The sequence below is a fragment of the Anomaloglossus baeobatrachus genome, chromosome 9 (assembly GCF_048569485.1).
Source record: "Anomaloglossus baeobatrachus isolate aAnoBae1 chromosome 9, aAnoBae1.hap1, whole genome shotgun sequence".
Lineage (NCBI taxonomy): Eukaryota > Metazoa > Chordata > Amphibia > Anura > Aromobatidae > Anomaloglossus > Anomaloglossus baeobatrachus.
The window spans coordinates 60760747-60787093 of NC_134361.1; the positions used below are offsets into that span (position 1 = coordinate 60760747).

Sequence of the window (26347 nt, forward strand, 5' to 3'; positions counted from 1 at the left end):
GATGAAAATCACAGTGCCGCCCATAATCTCGTGCCTGCGCAACGTCCCCGCGCAACGTCACCAGCGGTCCCACTGTGCACAGTCCCGCTACAGTGGCACGGCGCATGCGCGAGACCTCGGACGCACTGGGCGGTGTCCTGAGGTATGTAAATGAGCATTGGGGGACGGCCTAAAGCGGCAGGAGGGACAGTAACGGACAACAGACGGCCCGCCCCCGTGTACCATTAACAAGATTTTCAAACTGAAAGGTTCCACTTTATAAACTATTTATTTTGATCTAAAAGGGGGCAGAATAACTTTAGGAACCTTGCTAGAATGCAGCCCAGGAGCTGCAGAGGGGGAATCTTTTAGGTTTAGGGCAAAATTTCTGCTGACAGGTTCCCTTTAATCAGCAAATCCTTGAAAGTTTCATAAATCTTTATATCTAGTTCTGCAATTTTCTTTCTTTTGTCACAGGTGGCCAGAATGTGGAGTATAAGGGAAGTGCCTGGCATGAGGAATGCTTTACATGTAGCAACTGCAAGCAGTCCATAGGAGCAGGAAGCTTCTTCCCTAAAGGAGCCGATATCTTCTGTGTCAACTGCCATGAGGAAAAGTTTGCCAAGCACTGTGTAAAGTGCAAAAATGTGAGTATTCAGTGCCATACAGTGCTGGCCAAAAGTATTGGCACCCCTGTAATTCTGTCAGATAATACTCAGTTTCCTCTTGAAAATTATTGCAATCGCAAATTCTTTGGTATTATCTTCATTTATTTTGCTTGCAATGAAAAAAAACACAAAAGAGAATGAAACAAAAATCAAATCATTGATCATTTCACACAAAACTTCAAAAATGGGCCAGACAAAAGTATTGGCACCCTTAGCCTAATACTTGGTTGCACAACCTTTAGCCAAAATAACTGCGAACAACCGCTTCCGGTAACCATCAATGAGTTTCTTACAATGCTCTCCTGGAATTTTAGACCATTCTTCTTTGGCAAACTGCTCCAGGTCCCTGAGATTTGAAGGGTGCCTTCTCCAAACTGCCATTTTGAGATCTCTTCACAGGTGTCTATGGGGTTCAGGTCTGGACTCATTGCTGGCCAGTTTAGTAGTCTCTAGTGCTTTCTATCAAACCATTTTGTAGTGCTTTTTGAAGTGTGTTTTGGGTCATTGTCCTGCTGGAAGACCCATGACCTCTGAGGGAGACCCAGCTTTCTCACACTGGGTCCTACATTATGCTGCAAAATTTGTTGGTAGTCTTCAGACTTCATAATGCCATGCACACGGTCAAGCAGTCCAGTGCCAGAGGCAGCAAAGCAACCTCAAAACATCAGGGAACCTCCGCCATGTTTGACTGTAGGGACAGTGTTCTTTTCTTTGAATGCCTCTTTTTTTTTCCTGCAAACTCTATGTTGATGGCTTTTCTCAAAAAGCTCTACTTTTGTCTCATCTGACCAGAGAACATTCTTCCAAAACATTTTAGGCTTTCTCAGGTAAGTTTTGGCAAACTCCAGCCTGGCTTTTTTTATGTCTCGGGGTAAGAAGTGTGGTCTTACTGGGTATCCTACCATACAGTCCCTTTTCATTCAGACACCGACGGATAGTACGGGTTGCCACTGTTGTACCCTCGGACTGCAGGGCAGCTTGAACTTGTTTGGATGTTAGTTGAGGTTCTTTATCCACCATCCGCACAATCTTGCGTTGAAATCTCTCGTCAATTTTTCTTTTCCTTCCACATCTAGGGAGGTTAGCCACAGTGCCATGGGCTTTACACTTCTTGATGACACTACGCACCGTAGACACAAGAACTTTCAGGTCTTTGGAGATGGACTTGTATCCTTGAGATTGCTCATGCTTCCTCACAATTTGGATTCTCGAGTCCTCAGACAGTTCTTTGGTCTTCTTTCTTTTCTCCATGCTCAATGTGGTACACACAAGGACACAGGACAGAGGTTGAGTCAACTTTAATCCATGTCAACTGGCTGTAAGTGTGATTTAGTTATTGCCAACACCTGTTAGGTGCCACAGGTAAGTTACAGGTGCTGGTAATTACACACATTAGAGAAGCATCACATGATTTTTCAAACAGTGCCAATACTTTTGTCATGTTTGGTGTGGAATTATATCCAATTTGGCTTTATGACAATTTTTTTTCATTGAAGACAAATTAAATGATAATACCAAATTATTTGTGATTGCAATAATTTTCAGGAAGAAACTGAATATTATCTGACAGAATTGCAGGGGTGCCAATACTTTTGGCCAGCACTGTACATGTTCATGGGTTGTGTCTATTACTGCAGCCAAATTCAAGCAAAGCTCCAATACCAGACACACAATGTGCAACTTTGGAGCTATATTACCCCCTGAAATGAAATTTGTGTTGGAGCCTGAACATTATGGGCATTGTTTTCCAGCTGATCACATCTGGAGGGATAACCTATCAAGATCAGCCCTGGCATGGTGATTGTTTTGTGTGCGAAACGTGCAACAAGAAGCTAGCTGGCCAGCGTTTCACTGCTGTTGAGGATCACTACTATTGTGTGGATTGCTACAAGAGTTTTGTGGCCAAGAAGTGTTCTGGCTGTAACAACCCAATAACAGGTACTGACTAGCAATGCGCCATGCATTTTACTTTTGAAAGTATTATTACCATTGACCGTGAAACTGGGTGGGCACAGAAGCGGCCAGCTGGGCTTGGCTGCAGAACCCGATGCACCCGGGAGCAGCATTAACCTCATCGATCACAAGCTGTTTGCATATCTTGGTAATTGAAAATCCATTAAAAGGGTATTCCTAAAGTATACGTTCTTTTTGCATCTAACCTTCTGAGTGCAAGTTATGTTAGAGCTGTGCAATAAAGCAAGGTTAAAGCCGGATGTGGGGCTGCCAATGCGATGGACAGCATTAACTGGAGCTTTATTGCACGCATGTATATTCTACTCCGAAAACACACTATGAAAATCCAGCCTTTGATTAGGGCAGGTCTCCTATGATTTCTCCCCGCCCGGAACTCTTAGGCCATGTGCCCACGGTAGAACGTACCTGCGGATTTTGCTGCGGAAAACCCACAGATTTTCTAGATTTTCCAGATAAATCCGCAGGTTTATGCAAGTACAGACACTCCTATGGGATTTGGGGAGTTCTGTATCAATGCTGCGGATTTCCTGCAGCCGCATGTAACTGCATGTCAATTATTCATGCGGAATTCCTGCCTTTCCACTATGGAGACACAGGGCGGGAAATCCGCAGGAGTTCTGCACAAAATCCACACTGTTTCCCGCAACAATTCCGCATCAAAGGATAGCTGCGGATTCCGGGGAGTTGCTGCGTGAACCTGCAGAAATGTCCACGGTACGATTTCAAGTGGGCACATGGCCTTAAAATTGACAGCTCGGTGTGGTGTGTGTGTGTGTGTGTGTGTGTGTGTGTGTGTGTGTGTGTCTATAGAGGGGAAACTTCTCAGACTAGTTATGTAAAATGTATAGTCCCTGGCTGGATATTCAGTGTGTTTTTTTTTTTTTTAAATTTTATAGATCAGAAAACAAACCTTATGTCATGTTAACTTTCAGTGCTAAAATTGTCTGCCAAAAATTACCACTAGAAGGCGCACAAGGGTTATAGCATTGATTATAAATTGCACTCTCATACTGAAAAAAAGTATCAAATATACAGTGATACAAATTTTAGATTCAGTATCTATTCAAGAGGACCTGTCACATGAAAAATCCCTGATGTCCCCTGATTTTGCTACTCTCTTTGGTTTTGCGCTGTGTCACTCCATTGCAGAGATATTCATTTATTTAATTTGGAGTGCAATATGTGAAATCTCTGTTTGCAGTCCACCTGGGCGTTTCCTCACAATCTTTCCTGGGGGGTGTGTGCTCTCCTCCAGACATCTGCCAATCATAGCTCAGCAAATCTCAAATACTGCAGCGTTGGGCTTGGTGGCATCTGGGTGAAGGTGCTCACCCCCAGAAAAGACTGATGAAACAACCAGTTTAACTACAGAGATTTCACATACAGCACTTATAAAGACATGTGAATTAGGCTATGTGCGCACTGGGAAATGGAATTTTCTTGAGAAAATTCCGCATGCTCTCAAAGATTACCGCACCCGCGGTAAAAAACCGCGGGAAACCGCACCCGAAAACAGCATGCGGTTTGCCGCGGTTTTACCGCGTGCAGGTTGGGATGTGCTTTATTGCATTCAATGCAATAAAGCACATTGAAAAAGAAAAAAAAAAAGTCATTTAATTCTGAGATAGTAGATAGATAGACAGAAGAATAGATAGAGGGATAGATAGATAATAGATAGATAGAGGACAGATCGCTGCATTTCCCACGGTCGGCAGTGAGTTCACATTACCGGCCGTGGGAAATGACCGGTAATTACCTCTGCTGTCTGCTGCATTCATTCAGCGCTGTGTCTGTGACAGTCGCGGCTGGATGTAAGCAGCGCAGGACCTGTGGATTACGCCGGAGCGGTGGATTACGCCGGAGCTTTGGTGCGGGAGGGGTTAATAAAATGGTGAACGAGGCTTGTTTGTTTTATTTAAAATAAAGGATTTTTCTGTGTGTGTGTTTTATACACTTTACTTACGGGTTGATCATGTCAGCTGTCACATAGACGCTGCCATGATCAAGCCTGGAGTTAATGGCGGTGGTCCCCCACCATCATTAACCCCTTGTATTACCTTGCTGCCACTGCTACACGGCAGCAAGAAGAGCCGGGGACACGCCGGTGCTGCCGCATAATGCATGCGACAGTGCCGGGGCAGCTGCGGCTGATATTCTCGGCTGCGGGAGAGGGAGTGAGGCGGGGGACATTAACCCTGCCCCTCTCCCTCCCCAGCCTGAGAATACCGGGCCGCCGCTGTGTGCTTACCTCGGCTGGAAGGTAAATATGCAGCGGAGCCCACGTTCTTTGTTTTCTATATTTCCGTTTTCTTTCTATGTGTGTTCTATGTGTCTGTGATGTCTATCTGTGTCTGTGATGTGTGTGTGTCTGTGATGTGTGTGTGTTTACTCTCTGCTTTGCTTCCTCTTCCTGTAATGACATCACTTCCCTGCAAACCGCAGACAAGCGATGCACATTACCGGAGGTAAACTGCGAAATACCGCAGGGAATAACGCAGGAAAACGCAGTGAACCGCACAGAATTTGCTGCCTGCGTTATTCCCTGCGGGATTTCATGATTAACATTGGAGTCAATGGAGTGAAATCCCGCAGCGATGTGCGGAAAAGAAGTGACATGCACTTGTTTTTGCTGCGGGAATCCCGCAGCAAAACATGCAGCTGTCAAATTCCGCCCAGTGCGCAAAGGATTTTTTTTCTCCATAGGATTTGCTGGTGATTCACTGCAGAGATGTTATGAACATTTTCTGCAGCGAAACGTGCAGCAAATCCGCGGAAAATCCGCGGCAAAATCCGGTAAGTGCGCACATAGCCTTAGTGATGAGCGAGCGCTACCATGCTTGATACTTGTGATGCCCAGTTGGATGCTCAGATGGGCGCGACTCGTGTACAGAGTATAATGGAAGTCTCGAGCAGTTTTTCGGAAGATCTTGAGGGAAAATACTTGAGTTCTCTGTTGACTTTGACTATACTCTGTGTACGAGTCGCGCCCATCCTAGCACCAACTGCTCGTTATGAGTACGGAGCACCCATGCATCGTAGTTCCCGCTCATCACTAATGTAAATCTCTGCAGCGGGGTGACAGAACATAACGGGAAATATGCGGCAGCTCAGTTTTTTTTTTTTTTACACAATTTGTTTTTGTTTGTTTTTTTTACATCAGTAATTCAGCTATAGACTGGGGTTCTTTTTAGTACCCTAAACAAATGCAAAGCAGGGCACTATAATTAATGTAAAATTAGAGAAACGGCACTGCCAATCTGCCATAACAGTGATGTGTTAATAGAACCACCTTCTTTTACAGGGTTTGGAAAAGGATCCAACGTGGTGAATTATGAAGGGCATTGTTGGCACGAGTATTGCTTCAATTGTAAGAAGTGCTCTCTGTCCTTGGCTAACAAGCGTTTTGTACGTCATGAGGAGCAGATCTACTGTCCTGACTGTGCCAAGAAGCTTTAAGAGGACATGCCGGACCCAGAACCGCATTGTTATAATTTACAATTAGTAAACTACTATTATGAATATGCATGATATTTGACTATTAAATGAGCTCGTTATGAAATAATTGACCTGACAATGTATATTCTAATCAATACGTATATATATGCACGCTGAAATCTTATAGCTGCAATTAATAAAAGATTAGCATTAAAAATAATTTAAAAAAAAAAAAAAAAGCTTTAGGCCAGTAATGTGCAACTTGTGGCTCTCCAACTATTAAGAAACTAGAAATTTGGACACTTGGAAATTACAAAAATGGTTATTCGGGGCAAAACGATGCCCTTTTTTTATTTATAGGCCATGTCTGGTATTTCATGTCATTCTCATTCAAGTGAATGGGGTTGAGCTGCAATATCCGAAACAGCCATGGGACAAAAGGGGCGCTAATCAGGGGGGAAAAAGCAGACACCTTCTTACAACTCTGGACATCAGCCGGAGAGCCGCAGGCTGCAGACTATTGCAACTGCATGAACATTTTATACTGATGGCAATGTAACATTACTGCAGAATTGTATGTGATGACAAACCTGTAGAATTTTATATATATAATTAGATGTATATGATGACAGCTCTGGCCGTACATCTCCTACAAGCATGCCTGCTATGGATGTATATGTATGAATAAACACAATAAAGCCTCTACTTCTGTCTGTTGCCTGCACTAAAGGAATCATTGTCTGCACAGTGTCTTATTATAGGATGAAATAGACCGCACATAAACTGCACTAAACGTTTCATAGGGAACCAGTCGCCAAGTCAAAAGTAGCCACTGTTTGTATCTTATTATAATCACCCCGCTCCTGAGTTTCCCATTTGCTGCATTTAAGTCCACCGCACGGTTCAAGAGATATGGGCTTTTTTTTTTTTTTTTATCGAGTCCGCCAGCAGAAACTGGTCACTTTTGACCCGGTGACTTCTTAAAAATGGAATCTATGAGCACAAGATGACTGTTCAAAGCAAGCACATTCACTCAGTGCACCTTTCCACCTAATCAATCTCCATCTATTACCAGTAGGGGCTTGTCCATACATTGACATATGTTTAGCTTTGAAATAAGACGTCTCAGAGGAGATCTCATTTATATGTATAAATACATGTGTGGTCAATATAAAGGACTGGCACATGACTTATTCCTTCCAAAGACAGTACTAAGGACCAGAGGGCACTCACTGCGAGTGGAAGAAAAGCGATTCCGACAGCTAAATAGGAAAGGGTTCTTTACAGTTAGAGCAGTCAGACTGTGGAATGCCGACCACAAGAGGTAGTAATGGCAGATACTAGAACAGCTTTTATATCAGGGCTGGATGATTTCCTCACTACACACAACATTGTTGGTTATAAATGACTTCGGGACAAAATGTAGAACTGGTGGGGGAAGGTTCAACTAGATAGTTACATAGGTTGAAAAAAGACCTAGGTCCATGTAAAATCAGCGCTGACTAAACAGACTGAGTAGGGACTCCCCTTCAGAAAAAGGAAATTATAACTTCCAGTTTTAAATTTTATCATGGAAGAGAAAAAAGGAACAGCACAGACAGCATCTCTCTCAGGACTATGTGCAACTTTATGCTCCAGTTCATGTAAAAGATTTTGGGTACTCACCATAAAATCTCTTTATCAGAGTCTTCAATGGGAAACACAGAAAACCACAGGTGCGGTGTCCCACAAATAGACCAATGAAAATTTTGGGTACTCACTGTAAAATCTTTCTTGGGGCAAGGCACTTATGGTTTCATGTAAACCCTCCCAATGAAGAGAATTTTTTTTTGCAACATTACAAAAAATAGTCTTAAGGATTTTTGGTACTCACCGTAAAATCCTTTTCTCATTGCATTCATTCCTAAACAAAAAGGAATGAAAACTATATTACACGTTTCGTCACAAATGCACACAGAGGAGTGCAGGAGAGGTTTGCAGGGGTGTTATTTTTGTTCATCCTACCGCTATAGATGTAGCCTGTTGGGAAGGAGTCAGCTATTTTTTTTTTTCTTTCAGATGTATTCTCACTGTCAGCCTCCAGATGGCAGCATTTAAACCCTGGTTCTTGTGTCTCCCCGATGAAGCAACCAAGAAAATACATTTTCCAAGGGGGAAAGCCAAATGAAAACTCAGACGGATTTGGGGCATGTGTTAGTGGTCATACAAAACCTATGTAAGGACTATGGCCAAATCATTAAAATGTGTTGCCAGATACGGTCTTTAGCTGCATTGGAGGAGCTTGGAGTGTTTTCTTTTTGTGTCTATTTTCCCCCCGTAGTATTGTGAGACTAGTGCTCTTGCTAGCCTTCTCACTAGTCAGGGTGAATTCAGGACTAGCGAGGGGGCCTAGGCGATGGAGTGAAGGACCCATATAAGGACATTAGGGAGTGCAAGGATCAGCCTCAGGTGTGTGTTAGGAGGTGACTTGGCACCCCTCTCTCTAGCACCAGGGCTCACCGTTCGTGATGCGGCACTCGCCCGGAGTTCCCTTATATCTCTCTAAACCCTGGTAGTCAGACCTCTACCAATCAGATATTGGTTACCTATCCTGAAGATTGGTCATCAATATGGCATTCGTGATCAACCCCTTTAATTCGGCGATGAGCTTGGGTTAGTTAGTAAAGTGCTGTGGAATTAACAGCGCTATATAAATGAATAAATATTATTAGTCACACTGTACATTTTCCCTACAGTGGCCACTACAGGTGAAAAGTAGTATTATATGACGACCAATAAAATTAATGACTGGCAAAAAAAAATGTGTTGCCAGATATCTGGCATAAAAACACCTTTATAAGTTGCAAAAGAATATTACAACTTTTTGCATTTTCACGTCAGTTTCGGCGAAGTGAGCAGGAAGAGTGGGCAAGATGCCACAGTTTATCTAATTTATGATGACCTTTGCCAAAAATCTTACTCCAGTCCCTCACTGGAGATGTGTAGCATGGCAAACGGAGGCACACCACTTCCTAGATGTGCCCACCTCTTCATGAATCCAGCGCCTGACTCCAGCACGACTGCCATGAACACAAAGTCTTGATGAATCGGTGCCTATATCCTTAAGGCCCCCCCCCCCACACACACACACACACACACACACACACACACACACACACACACAGATAAATCTGCGGCAGATCTGTGGTTGCAGTGAAATTGTGGACAATCAGTGCCAGGTTTGTGGCTGTGTACAAATAGAACAATATGTCCATGATTTCACTGCAACCACAGATCTGCCAAAGATTTATCTCTGTGTGTGACAGGGCCTTTAGACCCATGGTTGTACAGATCAATATATGACCAGTGTATAAGGCAATATAAAAAAACATCCATGGAACATTTGATTGGTTAACAAACAAACAAAAGCACACACTTTCTCAACTTTGTAAAGTTTATTTAACAGTGCACATATATTTACATAAGTAGCTGTAACTAGGAAATTAACAAATAAACACATACAGAAAAAAATAAGCATTTTACTGGTTAGATTGTCTCTGCTAGAATTAAACAGTGTTTATACAAAAATACATACATATATATATAGTTTATCTAAGGCACTGCTCTGTCACAACTGCTACCAAGCGGAGGCCAATGACACCTTAAGACTAAAGGAGATTTTAGCAAATGAAACCGTTCCTCTAATGAGCAAATGTTTCAGCCAAAACCGACCTAACCTATGAGGAGTCTTTGTAATGAGGAACGTCCACATGTTCATTAAATAAAGAGTTTCCTGGCTCCTGTAAGGTCTCACGATTACAGACACATAATGCAGGGGATGTGCGGATATTGCACAAATTATTGTATGGTGTTGGATATGAGGCAATTGGCTAATGTGAAAATCCTGGAAAATAAGTTCAATAATAAGTCCTAGGAAATCCCCCGTCACCATACGGGCCATTTATTGCACCGGTGGGGCTACTTGCAGAATGCAGGCTGCGACACACTCGCTCACAGGGTATTGGAGGGAATTTACATTTTCTTCCAGAATGTCCCCACATAGTCACATAGAGGTAAAGGGGTCGCTTTAAAACAGATCAAATCAGTGTAGAAAGTGTCCGCCTGCGTTATGAGTAATAAAGGGGGACCCTGAAGCCAGTCGTACATTCCTATATTGATAAAAAAAAAAACAGGCGTTTTGGATAACGTATCCCCCTGAGACCTGCTACATTCATATGGAAACCCAGTGCACATTTTGTGGGCCAGAAAAACGTTAAGGCCATGTTCATACGTAGCGTTAATATAGCATTTTTTCTGCACGTATCCACAAAAGTCCACATAACAATAACCACTATTTCTTGAATGCTTTTTTTTCACTTTTTGCCCTTGGTGAAATTATGGATCTGTGCACTCAACAGACAAGTGGACTGGATTTATTTTTTGTTTACAATATTGGGTAAACAGGAGATCCAGCACTTAAAAAAAGTCATGTAAACAGTGGATTTTTTTGGTGCCTTTTTTTTAGGCCTCTATAATCTTAAAATAAACAAAAAAAGTACACAGTCCAACAGCATCTGAACACTGTAGGTATGGGGTTTTTTTTTTAATGAAATAATTAACCTTGCTTAAAAAGAACCAGTCACCAGATTTGGTGACTATAAGCTGCAGCCACCACCAGTGAGCCCTTATATACAGCTTTCCAGAATACTGTATATAAGAGCAGAGGCCGCTGTGTAGAACATAAAAAACACTTATACCACCTGTGGGGTGAGCGGTCTGATGGGTGTCGCTGGTCTCCGGACCGGCGCCTCCTCTCTGCTTTGATCTCAGTCCTCCTCCTTCTTCGCAGGCCCGTGTGGATGACGTGTCCTGTGTCATCCACACAGGCCGGCATTGAGGTCCTGCGCAGGCGCACTTTGATCTGCTCTGCTCAGAGCAGATCAAAGTATTGTAGAGTGCATGTGCAAGCGGTCTGTAACCCTTCCTCACACCTGCGCATTACAGTACTTTGATCTGCCCTCAGCCAGGCAGATCACAGTGTGCCTGCGCAGGACCGCAATGTTGGCCTGTGTGGATGACGTAAACACATCATTCACACTGGGCTGGGTAAAAGGAGGACAGAGATTAAAGCAGAGAGGAGGCGCCAAAACGCAGAGCAGCAACACCCATCGGACCAGAGCACCCCCAGGTGAGTTTTATAAAGGTGTTTTTTACGTTATACAGAGCGGCCTGAACTCTTATATACAGCACGCTAGAATGCTGTATATAAGAGCCCACTGGTAGTGGCCGCAGCTTATAGGCTCCAAATCTGGTGATAGGTTCCCTTTAAGGTGGTAAGCACAGCAGATTTTCTGCACAAATAAAACGCTATGTGGGAATACGGCCTTAGGGGTTATCCAGGAAAAAAATCTTGTAAACACAGAATGTGAATGCAGAGCGCGGTCCTAATCATGGGGTCCCTAGTTTGTTTTTACTTTTAGCTCTCTCAGCGCCACCGGCTGTTTGGGGTGTATCACCGCTTCGGTAGTGAGCTCTGATCCACAATACCTATATACCTAGTGACCACTCTCCATGGATATGTTGTAATCACTCGCTGCCCCTGATGTTTTGGCACTGCCTGCTTCTTCCATCTCCGAGCTAATGTGCAGGTAGTAAGGATAGATCAGCATGCGTGTCTATATTTTGGCTTCACATGCTGTAGGTGAACACATCGGCCAGACTAGATCGCGTGTTCAGTAGAAGCTCTGCAGGGCCACAAAAGGCATAATCGATACCCACAGTCCTAGACACCCCTTTAACCACACCTCACTAGGCTTGCAATCCTTCCACATGTGCACTGATAAGGCCGGTTTCACACATCCGGCTTTTCGCCGGTTTGCCGGATTCGGCGCACGCCAGCACAGTGTATACAGTACAATGCTAGCGCCGCAACTTCTGGGTCACATGCTCCGGTCACATGAGAGCATGTGACCGGCGCTTGTCGCCCTGCCATTGTACTGTATACACTGTACTGGCGTGCGCCGAATAAGGCGAAAAGCCGGATGTGTGAAACTAGCCTAAGCTATATCTGGCTCTGGAGCCCCTTTCCCTAAGAAGCAGGTTAAGCTATGTGAGAACTGATAAATCTTAACCATTGCACACCCAAAAGGGAACCAATAATATCTGAACAGTCCTTACCCTGGTAGATACATCCATATAGTGCCACCTAATAACTGTTCTCCGCCAGCGTCCTTGCATTCAGCACAGTGGGGGGGCTCTTAAGGAACTTAAGCCACAATCCTAGAAGATGCCACTGACTTAACAAAGACGTCAATCAGTGGAGCCGTCATACCTAATCCTAATAATGATATGTCTGGTGTTCAGCCCGCTGAGGGTAATCAGATAGCCTGAAATGTTGAGGCGCGCTGCGTGTGACACCCCCACATATGACAAGGGGATTTGCAGCACGGAGAACAAAATCACTGTAAAATGCCAACAGAAACCTCCAGGTAATCAAGTAGTTGTCTAATACTGCTGTTTATGTACACAATAAAATAATACTTACAAATGTAACATCAATACATAACCATAGAAAAAAAATATGAAATGTTTTAAAAATCAGAACAAGAGCAGAAGTTGTGAGGAATTAGGTAGGGTCCCATCACAGTGACACAGCGGCAAATATTGAAGGAACCAAAGTATTACTGTAGAAAATGAGCCTATCTACGGACCTGGATGTAGCGGTATCACTAGAACATATGCGATACCAGTGCATTAAGGGGGTTGTCCAAGACCTAGATACTGATGACCTGTCCTGTGGGGTCTGGCACCCCTACAGATCAGCTGTTACAGGTTCTGTGGCCCCGAAAAGTACACAGTGCAGCGACACCATATTTCCTACAATGCGTACTGTTTCCTCAGTACTCTAGCTCAGTTAAGCTGCAATACCCAAGAATGACCACTACAAAGTGTACGGCGCTGTGGTGTCCTGGCTGTGCACCTCCGACCAATGCGGTATCTGCTAAGAGCCCATTGGCCAGGGTGATGGACACCAACCGGTCTGATGGTTATAACCTACCCTAAGGATAATGGACAACCTCTTAAATTTCAGAATCATTTAGAAAAAAGTATCCCACCCCCCCCAAAAAAAACAAAAAACAAAAACCAGTGGCCATATGTGAATATGTTGGCTAAGCTGCAATAACAGAAACAGCTCTTGGAAAAAAAAGTGGCACGGTTTGTGGTCAAAGGGAGATCCTTATTTCTACCCCTGGATAAACATGGCTCCGTCCACTGTGCAAAAGAGTCTTACCTAGAATCCGTGCAATTCCATTCGCACCACCCGGCCCATCAGCCTCCTCTGTAAACTGTGGCCGTCGGATGGGAGCTGTGAGAATTACCTCTTACCCGGCGGCATCCCCGGATCCCCTTTCGGTTAGCTGGCCTGAAGTGGCATCATGGTTGCAGCTGGCCACGTATGTGATGTCGTGCCACACCGGCTAATCATGGCAGAGTCAAAGACACCGTCAGGTAAGACACTGATGGACTGGTTGTGCAAATTGATTAATGTCACATCTAGGCCTTACTTACTAAGTGAAAGTCATTAACTAAGAACACTAGTAATGGTGTAAACTTACCAAGTATTGTCTGAACTAACGAAAGAAGGTCCAATACGATGCTGAACGGCTAACAGATTTCAGCTCTTGAGGGGTTAGTTTTCACATGCTCATGTTAAGGGCATTGCTGCCAGTGTTAACTCAATTTTTTTTTCATTTTAAAGTTCTAGAACAGGAAACCTAATGACATTAATGGTCATGTTGAGATATCGACAGGTATGAGAAAACAACTTACTGCATAAGGAGAAAAAAGTTCTGTCAATGTTAAAAATAAAATAAGGACTAGGATATTTGAGACCCTGTGTAACTGCCCAACATCACAAGCGGATCCACACCACCGACGTGGCTTCCCTGAACAAGTGTCATCGTACAACCTTTGCTTCTTCTCTTGCTGGGTGAAACTTGCATCTCTACGAAATCTGTTGAAGTAGCAGCTTTTAACGACAAGGCTTCATTAAATACTGGAGAGCGAAGTGCAATAACAGGACGAGAGCTGCCGAGAGGTCACATCTCTGCGGGAAGAAGAAAAAAAAAAATATTAAAATGAGTTTATAGCCAAAATCCAAGAGTACAGTATCAAATCTGTTCTTAAAGGGAACCCATCACCAAATTTTGGCCTTCAAATCCGTAAAAGGTAAGGTCTGGCGTTTTTTTTATTTTTGTATTAATAATAGTGATTATGAAATCAAGTATTTTTAATACGAAATTAAACTGTTTATTTAGTTTTTATTTAATTCTAGTTTTACTGAAGCACTGGGGGCTGCCATCTTGGATTTGGTGTTTGTAACACAAGCTACTCACCTCCTTTATGGCAGCCCCCTGGGCATAGAAGATCATTGTTGGGCTCCGACCCTCTACTTAACACAGAAACAACATCTGCTGTCATCTGGACGCGCCCCCTTACCTGTCCAGATCACAGCAGAGGGAGGAGATCAGCGTCATCTATGTGGAGCACACAACGTATGCTCAACTTTCCCCCTGTCACCTGCCGGGATGGATGAGGTGAGTACCGGTGCCGAGCAGCGGTGATTGCACCGTAACTGAACCTGGCGTGCTGCTCCCCACTCTGCCACTCACCCCCCCCCACCCTCCCGCGTGTGCAGTTGTAATATGAGCTAGTTCTACAGTAGCTCTACAGCAGGATTTCAGCAGCTGCGACATACAGTGTTTAAGAGTGGAAAATATCAAACTTTTAATTTTTTTATTATATTTTCTCAATTAAAAACAAATATTATTTAAACAGAACATTAAAACATTAATACTTTAGATTTTTTCAGTTATTGAAAAAAACATTTTTTTGACGACACCTTCCCTTTAAGCAGCGCCTGTGCTGTATTCTATAAAAGGTGCATGTTAGCCTCTGACCCCCCCCAACCATGTAGACCGCACACATATCTTTATAAAATCTCCCTGACTGACGTGGATGACGCCTCCGGCGCCATGCATATAGGCTGGCAAAATCTTGCACCTGGCACATACTTATTCCCGTTTTGCGCAGGCGCACTACGCTCTGCTATTGAAGGCAGAGCCAAAAACATAGGTGCAATTGCGCGAACCAGCGAGTTCTCTGTGCAAGCGCGAGATTTTGCTCCCCTACGTGGATGGCGCCTGACGCATCATCCACATCAATAAGCACATTCGGACGGCGAAAGGAGGGACAGGACGCGCAGATTAGGACCAAACCAGATCAGACAATTTATGTGCATGGGGGAAATTTTGGGATCTATGGGGGGGGGGGCGGTTTTCAGACCGTAATGTGCACCTTAATAGAATGCAGCACAGGCGCTGCTTAAGATGCTCAGTTAAGTTTAGAAGGCCAAAATCTGGTGACAGGTTCCCTTTAAATGGATACCGCTATCACTGTATGAAAGGTTAGGGAATACGTAGAGTTTCCACAACTAATTCAGCAGAGAACTGAGTGGATTTTGCTGTGGATGGCACTGTGGAAATGACACTGCTGAATTGCAGATTTCACACCTTTCTTTTAAAGACTAAAATCCATGGTGACTATTATTTATCATGTTCACTATGGTCAGACTGACCTGCCAATATTATTCAATTACAGAGATACCAAACATGCAGGGTTTTTTTTGCTTTTTTTTTTGTCTGGTGGAAAAACCTTGGAATTTAGTAAATTAATAAACCCATTTTCTCTATCGCTTCATTGGGGGACACAGGAAACCATGGGTGTATGCTGCTGGGACTAGGAGGTGACACTATGCAAATAAGAAAGATGGCTCCTCCCCCGCAGTATACACCCACTGACCGGAGCTGAGGAGATAAGTTTTTGCTTAGTGTCCGAGGAGGTTGGACACGCAGGGGCTGCTCTCAGCCCCTCAGGTTTGTATTGTTGTGTTTTATTAATCTTCTTCCTTTGTTTTTCAGACACAGCTCTTCGGGCGACAGGGTGTAATCGCTCACCCTGCTCTCCCACATAGAGACCGGTCGAACAGAAGTGGGGTCCGTCCGCCACTTCCGTTGTCCTCCGTGTCTGTCTGGCAGGACCCTACCCCCCTAACACTCTCTAGACTGTTTGGGGTGCATCCGCACAGAGGGACAGGCGGATGGTCCTTGCCCCCCCTCCCCAAACTCTCTCGCTCCCCAGCCTGATTGTGGGGTAGGAAGACGAAGACCGTACCTAGGATGGAGAGGTACCCTTCCGGTCTCCCCTCGACTATCCCCGGGACGACCATCGATATTGTCTTCACTCGCCTTCCAGGATATCCAGGATCTCCTCAGGACAAGCCGGGACCTCAAGGTCAGTACTCTGCACTCCCCCGTCCCGGGTTAGGGGGGGGGGGGGAGGGATCCCATCTCAGCCCCTTCTCCATTTCGGTCTGGGGGTCCCATCTCTTCCTTAGAGTCCCCACCACAGGCCCCCTGTAGCCTCCCTTCCCTGTAGCGCGGCCTCCCCGCGCTCCCCCGATCGCGCCCCCTCCTGCTGTGGCGTCCCCTACTCGGCGTCCCTCCCGACGGCCTACCGTTAAAATTTAGCCCCCGGCTCCATTGCGGCCCGGCGTCCCCTCCGGCGGCCTACCTTTAAAATTTAGCCCCCGGCTTTGCGGCCCCCTCAGTGTCTGCGCGCCCTCCAGGCCCACCCCCAGCCGGTATTCTGTCCGCGCGGGTTTTCAAATTTCCCGCCCCTTGCGGCCTCAGTCCCCCTCCGGCGTCTGACGTCATTTCCTGGCGCCAATTTCCGGCGCGCGTCATCCCTGCACCTCCACCGGGTAAGCGGCACTATCGCCGCCTCGAGGTTCGTTCCTCCCCCGGGTAGATCGACTCTGCAGCCCAGCGCCGCCGCCACGCCTGTGCCTCCGTCCCGGGTGAGCGCTGCTTACGCCGCCACCAGGCCCGCTCCACCGACCGGTTAAGCGCTCCTAGCGCCACCGTGACCCCCTCTTCCCTGGCGATCTGTGCCACCGCCGCCGATTTCCGGCACTGCGCTCACCCGCAGGCAGTGCTGGACCCAGCGCACCCAACTAGCTGTGATTAGTCCACTGCTCCCTGACCTCGGTGTCAGCCAGCGCTTCCCTGCAGCATTCAGTGCGCCATCTCTGAGCTCACCAGGCATCAAACTCTCCCTCAGGGCTCATTCTCCAGGGTACTGTTCTGCCCGAACACGCAGTCTCATTCACTGTGATACCTTTTGTGAGGAAGCAGGCCCTTTCACTATGGTACTGGTTGTACGGAAGCAGGCCCATTTCCTATGGTACTGTTCGTGAAGGGGCAGGCCCATTCACGGTGGTACTGTTCGTGAGGAGGCTGGCCTGTTCACCATGGTGCTGTTTGTGAGGGGGCAGGCCCATTCACTAGGGTACTGCTTTGTAAAGAAGCTGTATGTCGCACAATTTTATTGTCTCCTATCTTTGTGATGTACACTCGCAGACACTCTCCTCACTGCCTACCTAGCACAGATGTGCTCCTGATTTCTGGGTGTTCATTGTCAGTTTGCCATTCTGTCTCCCAGGTATTATACGTCTGTAGCACTAATTTCTAATCCTATGTGTCCAGCGGTATTATGCGCCTGTGGCACCAATTACGGACGTCACTACAGCTTTCTAGATCTTCCCATAGTATTGTCCTTAGCCCGGTTATCCGTCAGGTTACGGATAGATCATGGCGCTCTACCCAGCAGTCAGAAGCTCATATCTCGCTACACACGTTGTTACCCGGCGGTCCATAACATGGCCCTTTCCGTGATCATTCCAGTGTCTCCGTGAACTGTTCAGTTTTTCCAGTGTGTTCCATGTTTAGCCCTGTGTTTCCAGGTACCTGTCCTCTATCCTACGTGTCAGTGTCCCTGCGGTGCTACCTGTCTGTTACAGTGTGCAGATGCTTTGTCTCTACACTAGTCTTTACCTGTGTGCAAGTGAAACCAGTGTGCCAGTGTTTCTTTATGTACTAGTCTTCTTTGGTGTGCTAGTGTTTCCTCGTACTTGTCCTCTATCCAGTGGGCCAGAGTTTCTCTAGGCACTGACCTACTCCTGTGTGCCAGCATTCCCCTGTACCTGTCCACTATCCAGTGTGCCAGTGTCTGTGTCAGGCCTGTGTGCTCCAATACACAGGTGCTTTGGGGATCCTGCCCGCTATTCCGTGGGCCAGCGTTTTCTACAATACATTTGTTAACTTTGGTGTACCAGGGTTATCACAAGCCCTTACACTACTCAGTGTAACAGGGTTTCTATACGCACCTGTCCACACCACTGTAACAGTGTTGTGTGAACCTTCCCACTGTTTAGGGTGTCAGGTCTCCACTTGCACCTGCCAGTTTCAGTGTGCTAAAGGGTTTTCTATCAACCCGTCCACCATCCAGATTGAAGGTTCCATAGACCTGTCCACTTGCTTGTGTGCCAGTGTCTCTATACGTCGGCCCATCTCCCAGAGTGCCAGTAGCCACTATCCAGTGTTTTCTCTATCCACCTACCTACCATCCGGTGTGCTAGTGTTTCCAAAACGTACCCTTTATATTGTGTCTGTCTACTACAGGGTGAGAGTGGTTTGAGGAGCCTACCCACTTACCTATGGGTCAGCACTTATCAGAACCAGAAGCCGGATACAGCAACAGGCTTGAGTGCCTTGTTCAGCCTTTCCGCTCATCTTTGACCTAGGCGAGAGCTCCATCCAACACTGCCCTATGAGGCGGCCCGCCAGCAGTTGTCGCAGGCAGTGCCAGGATTCAGGGTCGACGATCCTGCCCACTATCCAAGGAGCTAGCGTTTCTCCAGACCAGAAGCTGGCTACCATAACAGGTATGTGTTGCCCTGCTCACGGCCCAGCGAGTCAAACGTACTACCTCACCTGACGGGTCAGGCATCTCCTTCATCTTCGACTGAGGAGAGGACTGTGGTCTCCTGGTAAGGCAGCAACTGTCACATTCTGTGCCAGTATTCAAGATCGATGATCCTGCCCGCTATCCAAGGGGCTAGTGTTCTCTAGACCAGAAGCTGGATACCGTAACAGGTATGTGTTGCCCTGCTTGCGACCCAGCGAGTCAAATGTACTACCTCACCTGACGGGTCAGGTATCTCCTTACTCTTCGACTGAACCGAGGACTGTGGTCTCCATGGACCCCTAGCGCGGTACGGCAGCAACTGTCATTAGGTTGCTTCCCAGTGACCCGAGGTATTCCCCTACTTCCAACCACTCATCCGGGTTAACAGGAGCGATCGGCAGCCATCTCCTACCTCACACCATACGTGTGACAAGATCTTGAGGTAAGGTAGCACGCGACCATCCAACTGGAGGGTCGTGTGATTCACTCCCCGCAGCAGCCACGGACCCCATGACTCCGCACAGCGGCAACTCTCATTTAGTCGCTCCCCGGTGACCCGGGACCTCCTCCTACCTCACACCATTCATCTACGGTAGCCACGAGGTAATGTTTTTTCTGACAGTATGTTGACTACGCCGTTCTTGAGGCAGCAGTCATTTTGTTTCTCAGACGAGGTAAGCAGGATACGGCTCTGTCCACCAACCGGTATGTTGTCTGTTTTACTTCCTGCCCCCCTCCTCGGGTGGTTCATTGTACTTCTAGTATCCGACCATTGTTTGGCCTAGACCAGCTTTAGCCGCGCCCTTTACTCGGGTTCCGGCCAGGTACTGCATATGTTTAAATCCATAGGTCATTGCTTACATTCTCTCTCTTCCAGATGGAGTTCACACGTTCTCAGTCCCTTCACAGATAACAGATGAAGTTAAGAACCAGACACAGGATCGTCTAGCAAGTATCGATACCACGGAGGACCAGTTTCACCAACGGACTTCTGGTATCCTGACGGCCCAGTCATTGGGCTAGCATTTCCGGACCAGCTGTAGGTTCTAGGCATAGTCTTCTGGCCATTTTCCGCGACAGAATTTTTCAGTTTCTACCTGAGCACTCAACGCTACGGCGAGTAGTCCCCATCTGTTCTGCCAGTTTTTCGCTAACACCTAGACAGGACCTGCTTCATTTTCAGGCCAAGAGGGGTTTGCCGCCCCTTTCCTCTCTTGTTGCCATCCTAGATGGCTCGCAGAGATGTGCTAGGTCTCTTCGAAGTCTGTGCCAGACCATTTATCCTCACCTATTTTCGGCCATTTCTTCTCCTTCGTGGTCTCTTCTGGTCGCGATGTGATAACGCGTTTTTCACGTCACTCTACCGTTTTCCTTGTCTCCTTCCCAGGATAGACGTCTCCCCTCTGGTCGGCTAGTGCTTAGGCCAGTGTCATAGTCCAAGCCTTTCCTTACGAACCTCTTGGAACGGGTTTTTCTTTTCCCCATCCCAGGTTGTACATCCCAGGTCTGTGCCTATTTTCAGTCGCAGGAGCACCCCCTCATAGGGGGTCCTCCTTCCTGTATTTCTCTTCAGTAGTCATCTAGTACCCGAATCCGGAGTTCGAGTTCCCCCAGTCACACCATCGTAGACGCCCGGATTCTCTTCTACTGTCTGTCATACGAAAGTGGTAGTTGGTTATTGGATTTCCCTTGGCTCCTTCACCTTCTCTTTTTGTCTCAGGTCCTTGCAGGTTCTTTCTGGACTCCTTTACACAGGGGAATTATCTCATGTATTTTTTTCCCCGCCTGCAGGCGGTTCCGTCCTCTACGGTCAGCTCACTTCCCTCGGTTCTGTAGAATCAACAGGTCAGGTCCCCGTACGGCGGAGTTCCCTTACTCTCTCCTCGAGTAACTCGTCTCTTCTCTCAGCCCAACTCCCCTGCACACTTTCAGGCAGTTGGTGTTCCTCTTTCTTCATTTTACGGCAGTAAGGCTATGTGCGCACGTTGCGTACTAGCCCAGCACCGTAAAAGGTGCGCTTCAGAGCGCAGCTGAAAAGCTCCGTTCTGAAGCGCATGGTGCCGGCGAGAACGTGCGCTCTGCCTGCAGCTCCTGCCATAGACAGAGCAGGAGCTGCCGGCAAAGCGCACGGAAGAAGTGACATGTCACTTATTTTTGCGCAGCGCTTCGGCAGTAGCCGAATCGCTGCGCTCTAAAACGCCACGTGCGCACGGCCCCTGCACAATCTCCATAGACTGTGCAGGGGACGCCGGACGCATGCAGTTACGCTGCACTACAAAGCGCAGCGTAACTGCATGAATTTACGCAACGTGCGCACATAGCCTTAAGGTCCAAGGCTCGGTGAGCCTCCGCTTACCTGACACCTATCTCTACCGGGTGCCTTAGCTCCCCCTCTTTTTCTTCCATTCTCAAATGTAGCACTAGGGTCAGGTCACGGGTTTTTTCTCCTGTCTTGACCTGTTGCTATCAATCGTCTTAGATTCCTAGGTGCAGATTTCAGAGGATGCAACTTTTCCCCTGATCATTCTATTCCCCGCACATGCGGTTTATACTAGATCTAAGTAATCCCTAGTACTCTTCACTCTTCCCCCTCTACCTCGGCTCCTGCCGGTTAGGTATTCCTTACGGTGTCTAGGGCCAGGTTCCGGTCACAGAATCCAGTCTCTGCTAACCCTGTCTTCGGGTTTTTCTCTTCCCACCCTTGGGGACTGCTTTAGGACGTCCCATGGTTTCCTGTGTCCCCCAATGAAGCGATAGAGAAAAGTAGATTTTGGGTACTCACCGTAAAATCTCTTTCTCGGAGCCTTCATTGGGGACACAGCACCCGCCCTTTTCTACGCCTTCAATGGATCCGGAATGTTATAGTTTTCAAGCTTCTCCTCATACTGCTTTTACACAAACTGATCTCCTCAGCTCCGGTCAGTGGGTGTATACTGCGTGGGAGGAGCCACCTTTTCTTATTTGCATAGTGTCACCTCCTAGTCCCAGCAGCATACACCCATGGTTTCCTGTGTCCCCCAATTAAGGCTCCGAGAAAGATTTTACGGTGAGTACCCAAAATCTACTTTTTTTGTGTGTTGCCATTTTGTATGTTTTCAGTTTTTGGATATGGGGCTATGTGATGGCTTGTTATTTGCTCCCTGAGCTGACTTTTACGGATACCATTTTGGGGTAGTAATAATAATAATAATAATAATAATTTTATTCATTTATATAGCGCTATGAATTCCACAGCGCTTTACATACATTGGCAATACTGTCCCCATTGGGGCTCACAATCTAGAGTCCCTATCTGTATGTCTTTGGAGTGTGGGAGGAAACCGGAGTACCTGGACGAAACCCACGCAAGCACGGGGAGAACATACAAACTCCTTGCAGATGTTGTCCTTGGTGGGATTTGAACCCAGGATCCCAGCTCTGCAAGACTGCAGTGCTAACGATTGAGCCACCATGCAGTGCTAACCACTGAGCCACCGTGCCGCCCATATATACATGATGCTATACATCTTACATAGCTAATCGTTCAGCCAGGGTAGATACGATGTTTTGATCGCCTCTTATTGCTTTTTAATGCAATGTTGCAGAAGTCAAAAACTTAAAAAACACTGTGGAAAAGGAGCGCAATAGGGTCTTATCCAAAAAACATTTAGGGTATGATTCACAGAGGTTACTCACCGAGTGTAGTTGTGACAATCACAACCACTATGCAGGCATATAAACTGGGTCAACGGCAGCAGTCATCCCTATGATAACTAGTTTTGGTGAGAAAATGGATGTTTGAACACCGCGCCAAGGACCACTGATGCTGGAGATGAATTTAACGTGACTTTATTCCATGTTCAGGTCTACGCGTTTCAGGAGCATCCGCTCCCTTCCTCAGGACAATACAGGCACAAGCAACATCAAAATCAGCAATCAAAGAATGAGCCGAAAACTATATACCTTCCGGTGTGACGTCATTGATACGCCCACTTGAACCAGAAAAGAAAAAAATCGGCGGAAATCACATGCATTCATCGAATAAAAAAGTGACATGACTTCAATGCAAAAACCGCTTATCCCCGTCACAAACATATCTATTAAAATTGTCATAAAATATCAGTCTAATAAATAGAAAAAGAAAAGAAAAAATGGAGTCACCGTGTATTTGTGACAGTGAAAAAATTATATATATATATAGAGAAAGAAAAATGTGATGATGTGAGAATAAACCAAGCCATAAACCAGAATAGAACCCGCAAGATATCGGATTCATCTGTGTAAGAAACGTGATAAGGGATTAAACCATTAGACTACACCGAGCAGGCAGCGGTCCATATAAGAACCCGCTCCTGTATCCACAAACATCAGATGTAAGTGCTATAAACCCACTTTATAAAAAACGGAAAGCTGAGAACTATACTTCTCAGAACAAGTGAGGTCGTGAAAGTTCAAACCGTGGGAAAAAAAACTTGTACGCATGCGGGAAAAAAAGGTAAGAAGCAAGATAGATGAGTGAGGTCGAGAAAGTTCAAAGCGTGGGAAAAAACACAACTACGCATGCGGAGAAAAGTGAAAAGATTTACCGTGGTGGATATACACGGGAAATGTTAATACCCAAGAAAAGACAGTGTAGAATAGTGAAAAGGACAGTGAATATATATCAGAAACCAAAATTCAAATCAAATTACAAAGAGTGGAAAAAAACAATGATTATGAAAATATATAAATATAAATATCATTATCTGTTAAACAATTTTTGTGATCATTAGAATTACACAATCTACATAAAAAATGACACAACCATGAAACTAAAAACAATTATGAATTAATACAATGTTAAAATATGAGGTAGGACCTGAAAATGAGCTATAAAAACAACAAGAAAAAACGCTAAAAACAACAATTACAACTGCACGTTAATCATTTGTTTAAAATAGTATCTAAAATATGAACCTAACAATTAATGTATAATTTCATTTGTACATGCATAAACACATATATATATATATATAAATGTGTAACACAAAAGTTAAAAAAGAGAAAAAACATATGCATACATATATATATATATATATACACACACCTATACATATGTAAAGAATTAAAATTGCATTTTGATAAAAAACAGAAACCCCTAGTGAAAAAGATCAGTCACCTCGTTCAACCCTAACGGTTTAAGGGTATTTAACTTGTAAATCCAATACGTTTCCTTTTTATTTAATAATTCATTCCGATTAGGGGTATGTAAGGGTATCTGCTCAATAGGGGTGACTTTAAGACGAAATTTTTTATCATGAACCATGGTCATATGCCTAGATAGACCATGGAGCATAAAGCCAATTTTTACATTGTGCCTATGCGAATTCATTCATTTTTATGTAGATTGTGTAATTCTAATGATCACAAAAATTGTTTAACAGATAATGATATTTATATTTATATATTTTCATAATCATTGTTTTTTTCCACTCTTTGTAATTTGATTTGAATTTTGGTTTCTGATATATATTCACTGTCCTTTTCACTATTCTACACTGTCTTTTCTTGGGTATTAACATTTCCCGTGTATATCCACCACGGTAAATCTTTTCACTTTTCTCCGCATGCGTAGTTGTGTTTTTTCCCACGCTTTGAACTTTCTCGACCTCACTCATCTATCTTGCTTCTTACCTTTTTTTCCCCGCATGCGTACAAGTTTTTTTTCCCACGGTTTGAACTTTCACGACCTCACTTGTTCTGAGAAGTATAGTTCTCAGCTTTCCGTTTTTTATAAAGTGGGTTTATAGCACTTACATCTGATGTTTGTGGATACAGGAGCGGGTTCTTATATGGACCGCTGCCTGCTCGGTGTAGTCTAATGGTTTAATCCCTTATCACGTTTCTTACACAGATGAATCCGATATCTTGCGGGTTCTATTCTGGTTTATGGCTTGGTTTATTCTCACATCATCACATTTTTCTTTCTCTATATATATATAATTTTTTCACTGTCACAAATACACGGTGACTCCATTTTTTCTTTTCTTTTTCTATTTATTAGACTGATATTTTATGACAATTTTAATAGATATGTTTGTGACGGGGATAAGCGGTTTTTGCATTGAAGTCATGTCACTTTTTTATTCGATGAATGCATGTGATTTCCGCCGATTTTTTTCTTTTCTGGTTCAAGTGGGCGTATCAATGACGTCACACCGGAAGGTATATAGTTTTCGGCTCATTCTTTGATTGCTGATTTTGATGTTGCTTGTGCCTGTATTGTCCTGAGGAAGGGAGCGGATGCTCCTGAAACGCGTAGACCTGAACATGGAATAAAGTCACGTTAAATTCATCTCCAGCATCAGTGGTCCTTGGCGCGGTGTTCAAACATCCATTTTCTCACCAAAACTAGAAGTCAAAAACTGAAATTCTTCACTTATTTTCATGTGTACTATTGATTTATGAAATAAATATTAAAACGTTGGTTAAGCTTTAAAAGGTTCACAGCTCTAGTCCACCCACGGCTGTTAAAGGAGTATGTGCACAAATTTTCTGCATCAAAAACTGGACCATCTGGGAGAAAACCGCAGGAAAAAACGTATGCATTTTTGGTGCATTTTTTCATGCGCTTTTTTTTGTCAATGGCTGGAAGGGCTAAAAACCGCAGGAAGAAACATATGCATTTTTGGTTTTTCATGCGTTTTTTTTTTTTCCAATGGCTGGAAGGGCTTAAAACCGCAGGAAAAAAACACCACAACAACTGACATGCTGCAGATTTTTTTTCTGCAAGGACTAGAAGGAGAAAAAAAAGAAAAAACAAAAGCACCATGTGCACAATGCTACAGAGATATCAGACTTTCATTAGAAGCAGTAGACTAGTGGATAGAGCGCTCGCATAAGAGATATCAGACTTTGACTTCAGGATAATCGTGCAGATTTTGGTGTAGATTTCTGAAAAAATGCATCAAACTCTACATCAAAAAACGCCCCATGTGCACATAGCCAAAAGGCACATGGTAGCTTTAACATGAGCCATCATCTGCTCAGCACGGATCAAAGTTAGGAACACGACATACGACGTTCTTGTATGTCATATGTCTTGAAAGGGTTAAAGGCTGAAAAGCGTGCAGAACTCGTACTCCATATTTCTACGGAAGCTGACCTCTATTATCCTGTGGGTTTGCTACAATACATATGTCAGAATAAGTTAAATATCAGTCAGTTTAGCTCAGGTTTATCCTAACTGGATACTATTGTAGCAAACGCTCAGTTGTAAAAAGAATATGTCAAGATGAGTTTTTTGGGTACAGGTTCAAAACCTTTAGGCACATTTCAGATCCAAATAACATTTCACTTCAGCAGTACACATAGCAGATACTTTCATTTAGGCCTAAGACACACGGCATGAAAATCGGAGCGAGTAGAATGCGATAAAACATCGCATTCCACTCGGACCAATATTAGCCTATGTCCTAGCTCCCATG

At 44.9% G+C, this 26347-nt stretch overlaps 2 protein-coding genes across 11 annotated transcripts in view; one reads left to right on the forward strand and one right to left on the reverse strand.

The window, feature by feature from the left end:
* FHL1 (four and a half LIM domains 1) overlaps positions 1-6769 on the forward strand; it is a 95265-nt gene extending 88496 nt beyond the window's left edge. For both annotated transcript variants that reach the window (XM_075323747.1, XM_075323746.1), the window contains exons 4-6: positions 457-626; positions 2399-2585; positions 5923-6769. In XM_075323747.1, coding sequence (XP_075179862.1) covers positions 457-626; positions 2399-2585; positions 5923-6077 — 512 coding nt within the window. In that variant the 3' untranslated portion in view covers positions 6078-6769. The remainder of the gene's footprint in view (positions 1-456; positions 627-2398; positions 2586-5922) is intronic.
* A 2713-nt stretch (positions 6770-9482) lies between these two features.
* MAP7D3 (MAP7 domain containing 3) overlaps positions 9483-26347 on the reverse strand; it is a 159222-nt gene continuing 142357 nt past the window's right edge. For all 9 annotated transcript variants that reach the window (XM_075323750.1, XM_075323749.1, XM_075323748.1 and 6 more), the window contains one exon: positions 9483-14142. In XM_075323750.1, coding sequence (XP_075179865.1) covers positions 14135-14142 — 8 coding nt within the window. In that variant the 3' untranslated portion in view covers positions 9483-14134. The remainder of the gene's footprint in view (positions 14143-26347) is intronic.